The sequence below is a fragment of the Tupaia chinensis genome, unplaced genomic scaffold, assembly GCF_000334495.1.
Source record: "Tupaia chinensis unplaced genomic scaffold, TupChi_1.0 Scaffold000159_1, whole genome shotgun sequence".
Classification (NCBI taxonomy): Eukaryota; Metazoa; Chordata; class Mammalia; order Scandentia; family Tupaiidae; genus Tupaia; species Tupaia belangeri.
Window position 1 is genome coordinate 8586815 of NW_006159630.1, and position 9494 is coordinate 8596308.

The 9494-nt window shown below is 52.8% G+C and overlaps 1 protein-coding gene across 1 annotated transcript in view; it reads left to right on the forward strand.

The window, feature by feature from the left end:
• SDK2 (sidekick cell adhesion molecule 2) overlaps positions 1-9494 on the forward strand; it is a 131090-nt gene that overhangs the window by 38669 nt on the left and 82927 nt on the right. Inside the window, 5 exon segments of the mRNA XM_027770819.1 lie at positions 234-401; positions 1288-1390; positions 7457-7633; positions 7951-8087; positions 8614-8761. Of these exon segments, the coding sequence (XP_027626620.1) occupies positions 234-401; positions 1288-1390; positions 7457-7633; positions 7951-8087; positions 8614-8761 (733 nt within the window).

Below are 9494 nucleotides of genomic sequence, written 5' to 3' on the forward strand. Positions count from 1 at the left end.
GCCACTCACGCCATCAGGAGACGGTGCGTGGCCTGCCGCAGAGAAGGGCAGACGGCGCCCAGATACCTGCTCGGTGACCCCATGCCCTTGTGTCATGTCCAAGCCAGAAACCCCCACCCTAAGGACAGATGTCACCGTAGGGCACTGCCAGAGCTGGGAGCCTGCCCTGGGGCAGCCAGGGAAGGGGTCGCCTGGCAGGCGGGCCGAGGGCTGAGCCTGCCTCCTGTCCCCAGGGGAGCGGATCCTGGCCAGCGGCTCTGTCCAGCTTCCACGCTTCACGCTCCTGGAGTCGGGCAGCCTGCTCGTCAGCCCCACGCACATCTCCGACGCCGGGACCTACACCTGCCTGGCCACCAACTCGAGGGGCGTCGACGAGGCCTCGGCAGACCTGGTCGTGTGGGGTGAGTGTGCAGAGCCGAGGGCTGTGCACATCTGTCCACGCGTGCACACGGGTGCTGGGGACATGGAGCGTCTTCGTGCACACGCTCGCACGGCCGGCATCGCCACATGTGACACCTATCTTAGTCCAGGCTCACGTTCTCCCAGGGACAGTGACAGATTAATTCAGAGGCTGGCCAGGGGTCAGGAAGGGGGAGGTTCTACCAGTAAGGCGCTGTGACCCCATGTTCACACCACGCTTGGCGGAGCTGAGAACATCGAGATGACCAAAGAGCTGTCGTCATAGACTTAGGGTGGAAACTGGCAAGTTTCCGTCAAGGGCCGGAGAGTAGATATTTTAGGCTTCGTGGGCCAGACAGTTCCTGGCACAGCGGCTCCGTCAGCTCCCGTCCTATTGAACACGCAGCCGTAGACGAGACGTCGGCCCGTGGTGTGGCTGGACCCCGTGGTATCTGCCCAGACAGGCCACGGCCAGTTAAGCCCCTGCTCCCCGGGGACTCGAGCCCCTTCCAACATGGGACCCCTCATCCCCAAGACGCACAGACAGGGCCTGTCTGGGCTGAGCCAAGGGGCCTGGGCAGGGTGGAAGGGCAGAACACTGGGCTGTGAGCAGGGGCCCCCTTCACACCCCGCTGGACCACTGAGATGCTGGCAATATGGCCTGGTGCTCTTGCCCTCAGACTTCCGTTTCTATCCCCTTACACGGATTGGTAAGAGTAAAATATTTGGGTCCACAGTGTAAGTGTGGCTCCGGTGACTGGTCTGGGACTGCCACCCTGGCAGCCCTCGGGCTGAGTCACCTGAGGGTGTGTCCCTCCCACTCACCCACCTGACTCCAGTGGCTCTGGGCCGCATCCCTCTCACCACGCTCTCCACCGTGTCTTCCAGCCCGGACCCGCATCACCAGGCCCCCCCAGGACCAGAATGTCATCAAGGGCACCCAGGCCTCCATGGTGTGCGGAGCGACCCACGACCCCCGCGTGACTGTCAGGTACTCCCTCTACGGTGGCCGGGCTCCAGGCCAGAGAGGGGAGGGTTGTCATGGGCCAGTGTCAGGAGCAGGGAAGTAGGTGTCCCTGGAGGCCAAGCCCTGCCTGAGATGCAGGACACTAAACAAACCCTTGGGGACCAGGTGTCTTGCATTGGATCAGGCAGCTGTGGGGAGGAGAGGGGCACCGGGGAGGGGGAGGGGACAGGGACAGAACGAGGCACCTGGGTCAGAGGAGGTGGAAGCCCGCAGGGGCTCACTGAGGCCCAGACACGCTACTAGCGTGTCCCCACACCACCCCGAGTCTCAGACCCTCTGCCACCCGGCAGTCAGCAGAGGGTCTGTAAGGGCCATGGGCCAGGTAGGGCTGGGGCAGCAGAGGACTCCCCTAGGAGGGCCTCTTCCCACCATGGGGAAGCTGGTCCTGGGCAAGGAACGGGGCCTCTCGGGAACTCACCGGAAGCCTCTGGAGAGTCTGGGCACATAGCCAGGCCCCAGAACCAGGAAAGTCATGAAGGCCAGGCCCTCCCAAGCCTTGAAGAGGACACCTGGGCCACCCCACAGGGAGGGCTTCTGGGAACTAAAACTGGGAGGAAATCGCCCCGTCCCTCTCCAAGGGAAATCCTCCCTTTCCTTGAGCTTCAGGTGGTGAGGGAAATGCGACTGCTTCCTTAGAAGTACACATTCCCACGTCTACACTATCCCGTGAGCGGTATTCCTGTCCAAGCAACTGGCTCCGGGAGGGCAGAGGCTGGCAATGGCTCTGCTTAGAAAGCAGGCTTCCCTGCTGCTCCCTCCCTCCAGGAGGGACTGCGTCCTGGGGTGCCATCTGGTGGCCATTGGGCATATGACAGTCCACACTGCCATCAAATCCGCCCCCAGGAGCCAAGGTTAGCAGAGGGGCTTTAAAGATGAGGACAGGACGCAGAGAATACAGGGCCCGCCTGGGATTAAGAAACACCTCATTAACTGTCAGACATTGGTCCTCTGCAGGGTCATCACAGGCTCCCGCACAAATGCAGACATGAGCCTGGGAATCACATGGACGTAGTCAGAATAATGGCTCCAGATAATCCAAAATATGTTTATTCCTGGGTTTAATAGATTTTTCTTTTGAAAAATTAATAAGCCAGCTGTAAAAGGCTCCGCAGCGAGAACCCGCATGGAATACCGCTGTGAGTCTCGGACCCCGACGTTATGCCCACGCTCTGCTTTAACAGCCATTAATTGAAAAACTCGGTAATAACAAAAAGCTAGATTAACTCAGGAATGCTTTGAATTGGTATTTTGTAAAAATGTCATCTACTTATATTTGGATATGCCTTTAATACTCATTCGTTCTCTAGACAATTTTTTTTTAAGTTTTTTCTTCCCCCCACAGGGAGCATGTACTTGCCATAGAGAGACAGGGAGAGGAAAAGTGAGAAAGCACCCCCCCAGGGGGGTGGCCATGCTGCAATCCCTTCTCCTCCCATTATCCCCCTGGGATTTGGGGCTCTCATATACGTGCGCGGCACGATTTTCCAGCCGCCAGGTTTGGGACTTGAACCGCAGTTGGCCATGTGAGCATCCAGCGCCTTAACCACCACCCCACCTGCTGGTCCCTCCAGACAATTCTCAATGAACAAAGAGAGTCAGAAATCCCTTGCAATGTATCTGCAGACTCACTGCCTAGGGTCCCCCACCCCGACTCAGCAACATGCCAGCAGGAAACTCCTGATTCAGGTTACTGGGGGGTCCTCGCCTATGAGTGAACCTCACTGTGTAGGGCAATCTTTCCTAGAGGAGGGGAGGGCAGAATCGCTCTCTCATCCCTCAGACAGGCAAAGTCTATGCCCAAGTCTATGCCCTATCTCCCACCCCAGCCCATCTTCCTTGGACTGTGGGGTGGGGGGTGCTTCCCACCTGCTTTAGGTAAATCTCAGGGGCGGGGTGGGTCCCAGACCTCAGCACTTTGCAAGAGCCCCTCAGGGAGCAAGCTGGTTAAGGGAACTAGATCCCACGTGGCCAACGGTGTAGTTTTAATCCTGGTTCCAGTGGCTTGAAAAACACCGTGTGTGTGTGTGTGTGCATGCGTGTGCCAAAATCCAGACAAGATGAAGACATGGAGAAAGGACTGCAGCATGCCATGCCCCACTGGGGGCTGCCTCCTCCTCCTTCTCTCTGTCTCTCTGTCTCACTCTGGCAAGCACACGCACGCTCTGGGAAAAACAACAACAAAAACTCCCCAGGTGATTCTAATATGTGGCCAGGATTGAAAACCCTGTTCTAGCCATAAAACTCAAGAGTATCCCTGAAGCAGACGACTAAAAAGGATTTGAACGACCAAATCAGCTTAAGTGGGGACCACTCCCTCCTGAGTTGCTTATTCTCAGAATAAGCCAGGGCCAGGGCTGAAGGCCTAGGGAGAACCCTTTAGAAAAATTCTAGAAGAAAACACTTCTGTCTGGTGTCTGAGCCCAGATCTAGTCCAATCTGAACAATCCACTTTAGAATTCATATTAGTAAATATTTTTACTTTTTAGTAGACAACCATCCATTTTATTTTAGGGGTAAAACTGAGAAAATGGAAATAAACAAAAATAAAATAATAATAATAATAATAATGTGGAGAGAAGTAGCATGATCTGTTCTCCCTAGTGACTTAGCAATAATATTTGGGTGCTATTTTTAAAAATTAGAAACACACTGCTTCTTAATCTGCCTTTTCCCTTAAAAATCTTTTCTTGACTCTCTTCTCATGCTAATAAATGTTATCCTTTTTTCCCCCATAAACTCAGTTATATTTATAAATTTAAAAATAACTAGTTAATTAAGTTTTAAAATACTAAAAACATTGAAACGAGAATGAAGGGGGAAGCGTCAGGTACTTAATTATTCAGCAGTGCGTGTGCGAATGTGGTGTAAAGTCTGTTACCAATTCCCTACTGGAGGGCATTTGAATTATTTTTACGTTTTTGCTAATATTAAGAAATACCATTTTGAATGTCCTTGGAGATCAATATTTTTGCACATCTTTGATTTCTTGAGGACTATGTATTATGATTTAAAGCTAAAAGAACCCTGGGGCCAGCAGATGGCATGGTGGTTGAGGTGCTGGACACTCTCGTAAGGCTGACCACAGTTCGAGTCCTGGACCTGGTGGCTTGCATCCTCACTTTCCCCCTCTCTGTCTCTGTCTCTCTCTAGTCAAATTAAAATGAATGAATGAATAAATAAAATTAAATAAATAATTCTTTAAAAAAAAAAAAAAGCTAAGAGAACCCTGAAAACCATTTATTAAAATTGTTTAAAAGCCAGTTGTGGAATCAGCAGTTAGCATAATGGCTATGTGGCTGGACTCCCATGTAGTCGACCATGGTTCGAGTCCTGGACCTGATGACTTAAATTCACACTGGGTGCATGTGCATGCGTGCCCAAGATCCCGGGAAGAGAATGGAGGAGATGGGATTGCGGCATAGCCATCCCCCCTGGGAGGTGATTTCTCGCTTTCTGTCTCTCTGTCTCTCTGTCTTTCTGGAGAGCGCACACACCCTATAACAAAAACCTCTCCAAAAAAAAATTATATATATATATATATATAGAGAGAGAGAGAGAGAGAAAGCCAGTTGTATAATTGCAGATTATTTGGAAAATTTCTATCCTAAGTTAAATTGGCTTTTTTTTTCTTAATGTCTTACTATGGAAAATGATAGTAAGTATATAGTCTATTCTTTATATCTGCAAGTTACACATCTAGGTATGTAGCCAACCTCAGATTTCATTTCCTTGGATCTAATTTATATAAATAAAGAGGCCCACGGTGAGGATTTGAGCATCCACAGGTTTGGGTATCCTGTGGAAGGGATAGCAGGTCCTGAAACCAGTCCCCTACAGATACTGAGAGAGGACTGGATTTAGTTTAGTAAGAAACTACCAAACTGTCTTCCAAAGTGGCCATAGCATTTACATTCCCACCAGCTGTGAGTAAGCATTCCCGTTGCTCCACATCCTCACCAGCATCTGATGTTGTCAGTGTCCTGATTTTGGCCGCTGTAATAAGCGTGTAGAGACATCTCGCTGTTTGGATTTGCTTTTCCCAGATGAAAGATGGTGTGTGAAGCATCTGTTCATGTGCTTATCTGCCTTCTGTGTATCTTCTTTGGTGAGGCTCTGTCAAGGAGTTTGGCACATTTTTTCAGTTGTGTTACTCGCTTTCTTATCATTGAATGTCCAGAGTTCTCTAACTATATTTTGGATCACAATCTTTTGTCAGTTGTATCTTTTGGAATCATCTTCTCCCGGTCTGTGGCTGCTCTTTTTATTTTCTTGACAATCTCTGTCAAAGAACAGATTTTTAAAATTTTAATGAAGTCCAGCTTATCAATTCTTTCTTTCACAGATGTGCTTTTGGTGTCGTATCTGAAAAGTCATCGCCAAATCCTAGGTCTTCTAGATTTTCTCCTATATTATCTTTGAGGAATTGAATAATTTAGCATTTTATGTTTAGGTCTGTGGTCCACTTTGAGTTAATTTGTGTGAAGGGTATAAAGTCTGTGTCTAGACTGATTTTTTGGTGGTCCCAGCACCACTTTTTATCCTTTTTGATTTCTGTCTTTCCTTTTGTTTTCATTTTTGTTCTTTTTACAGAATTGATTTGTTGGAAAAAACAGGCTGAAGAGGTAGAGATGACAAAACCATTTCTGTAAAGGGGCCAGAGAGCAAGTACTTGAGGCTTTGAGAGGCTACAGTCTTCCTCACCATTACTCAACTCCGTATTTGTAGTACAAAGTGGCCATAGACACTGTGTAAACAAATAGGCATTTCTATCTCCCAATAAAACTTTACTTAAGGGCTAGGAAATGGCACAGTAGAAGTGCACCTGGACCTACATGGGAAAGAGCCTTGGTTCGAGTCCAGAGGCCTCCCTGAGAATACCAGTACACATGCACCATAACCCAGAGTGCATGATCTTACAGCAGCCTCTTGAAGTGGAGGTATTTCCTCGTGGTGCTCATGAGGCAACAGAGGCACAGCAAGGTTCAATGAACTTACCCAAGATCTCAAAGCACGTGGGCGGCAGAGGCAGCACCGGCCTGGAGTCCGAGTCGGACTGCAGAGCCGTAGCCCGGCATGCTCCCCGTCGGTGGGAGACAAGGCCGGAGGACTACACTCGAATGTGTATCATGATTCTCCTTATTGGAGCGCTTTTGCGATTTCTTCTCCTTTTTCATTTTCTTTTTCTTATCTGTACTTTCTATTTTCCTGGGTGGTTTGTGTTTGTTTTTGTTTTTAATGTAAGTTAACAATGTTACTGCCTCGCTCTCCCTGGTGATCTTTCATTCTCTACACCCAGATAGTCCCAGGACCCTGTGACGCAGGCCTCCCACCCTGTCCCCAGTTGACTAGTTACCCACAGGGTACCTCGGTCACCTCCTTGCCCTGTGCTGAGAATCCAGGGCAGCCTCCCCGGGGGACGGCACGACGTCCTGCACACCAGCGCTGGCGCTCAGAGGCTGTTGCCGACGGTGATGACGCTACATTTCCTCAAGCACAATGCCAGAGAACACACTTCTCACTGTCAGGCTCCGATGCATGTGTGATTTCTCCAGGCCCTCTTTGTACTCACTGACCACACCTGAAGTGATTTTTTGGACACCGAGGCCAATTTGTCTTTGTGATGCATCGACCTAATGATTCCCCTCCATGAAATTAATTCCAAGCTGGTGTGGGCGAAAGTGCCTTCTCTTCCAGCTCTGTCCTTCCGCCTCCTCAGAGGATTCCCTCTTGCTGGCCTTCGGTACTGGCTCTTTCACGATGGCTTTTGGCCAGAAGTAACGACAGGCGTTGACCCAACCTGAACTGAAGGTGTAAATGACCAATAATGACTTAGTGTGCCAACTCCTGGCAGGCGCTGGCCTTCCTCAGTCCTCCTCCCCAGTTCCGTTCCCTTCCCAGCCAGGAGGCCGGAGGACCACGGTGGCCTGGACTTGGCCTGGGAAACCCACCTCTGGGGCTTCCCCTTTGGGCTGAGCTCACCCCCCAGGAACCTCCCCCCTCTGTTTACTTAAGGGTGCTTCTCATGCTTAGGTATGTCTGGGAGAAGGACGGGGCCACCCTGGGCGTGGACAGCAACCCCCGCATCCGCCTGGACAAGAACGGCTCCCTGCACATCTCACAGACGTGGTCGGGGGACATCGGCACGTACACCTGCCGGGTGCTCTCTGCTGGAGGCAATGACTCCCGCAGTGCCCACCTGCGGGTCAGGTAAGGGCGGCCCTCCATGTTTCTGCCACCACTCATTCCTTCTAACTCACCTGGTCCAGGTCTTCCTGGCCACAGTGCAATAGCAAAAGGACACCTCTAGGCCTTCCTCTCGGCTCAGTTAGGCTTCCCACCCGGTTCAGGGAAGCTCCGAGCATGGCTGGAGGCAGGTGGGCCCAATTCCAAGGTGACTCTCCAGGCAGGACCCAGGGCCAGGTTCATGTCAGAGAGCCAGGTGTCGTGGAAGCACACGCCCATCCCCCAGTCCTGTCCCTGGGCTGCAGATGGTGCAGAGCCCAGCACACCTTTCTCTCCTCCAGGCAACTGCCCCACGCCCCCGAGCACCCCGTGGCGACCCTCAGCACCACAGAGAGGCGGGCCATCAACCTGACGTGGGCCAAGCCCTTCGACGGCAACAGTCCGCTCATCCGCTACATCCTGGAGATGTCAGAGAACAGTAAGGTTCCTGCAGTCACCCTCCTGCACTCACCACAGCCCGGCGCGGGGCAGCCTGGGCTGAGTCCCGGCTCCTCAGTCCTGCTTCTGGGTCTTTGGGCAGCCTCTCTTCCTGGCGTGTAGGAGGGACAGTGGCCTCTGCCATCGGGTCATGTGCAGCTGGGTGGCTAATGCATGAGAGATGCTTAACTCAGGGCAGGGCGCAGCAGCAGTTCCAGAAGCGGCTCTTATTTTTATTTTTATTTTTATTCTCCGAGTCCCCACGCTGCAGACTGCAGACTTCACAGGCGGAATCCAAATGGTGTTATCAGTATGTTTTACCTGGGGCACATCAATATGGGGGGGAGATGATGAAGGCTCTGTCTCGGCGAGCTTGGTCCCCAGCTCCCTCCAAGCCCCCGAGGTCCTGGGCCAATAGGACCCAGAAAAGTGCCATGTGGACCCTACGGGGCCAAACAGGCATTCACTCTTCTGCCAGCCGGACGAGGCTGCAAGGCGTCACAACTGCCCCACCTCTGTCCCTGCAGATGCCCCCTGGACCGTGCTCCTGGCCAGCGTGGACCCTGAAGCTACCTCGGTGATGGTCAAGGGCTTGGTCCCCGCACGCTCCTACCAGTTCCGTCTCTGTGCCGTCAACGACGTGGGGAAGGGCCAGTTCAGCAAGGACACGGAGAGGTGGGGGCGCAGGCGTGTGTCCTGCACGTCACGGACACACCAGCTCGGGCGCCGCAGGCCTCAGGGGCTGCCTCAAACGGCCAGCAGGGCAGGGGGGGTCAGGCTGCCGGGCAAGGCCCAGCTGCGGTCTCTGTCCCTCGGCTGCGGCCTCTGCCTCTGTGGACTGGGGGTGGCAGTTCCCACGCCCGCCTCTCAGGGACAGTGTGGAGATTCCACGCGTGATGCAAACGGGACACCGTGCACAGCGCGCGCGGCTCGGGCTGGCACTGCTGCGACTCGGCCTCCCGACAGCGGTGAGCTGTGCCAGTTCAGCGGCGTCCTTCCTTCTGCCCTCCACACCTGGGGCTGTTACCATTCCCGAGGGGGGCAGGCGTCCACGCACGGCCCCATCCATGGCTTTGGTGATGCCTGGCCGTTAGGGTTCCAGCAGAGCTTCCTTTAAATGATGGAAATTGAATACGAATGCGGCAGGGACCAGCAGATGGTCTAATGGTTATGTCACTGGACTTCCACATGGTCAACCACGGTTTGATTCCCACACCTGATGGCTTGAAACTTATGCCAGGTGCATGTGCATGCATGCCCAAAATCCCTACAGGAGAATGGAGGAGAAGGGACTGCAGTGTGGCCATCCCCCCGGGGGTGATTTCTCACTTTCTCTCTCTCTCTCTCTCTCTCTCGCTCTCGCTCTCGCTCTCACTCTCTCTCTCTCTCTCTCTGTCTCTTTGGCCAT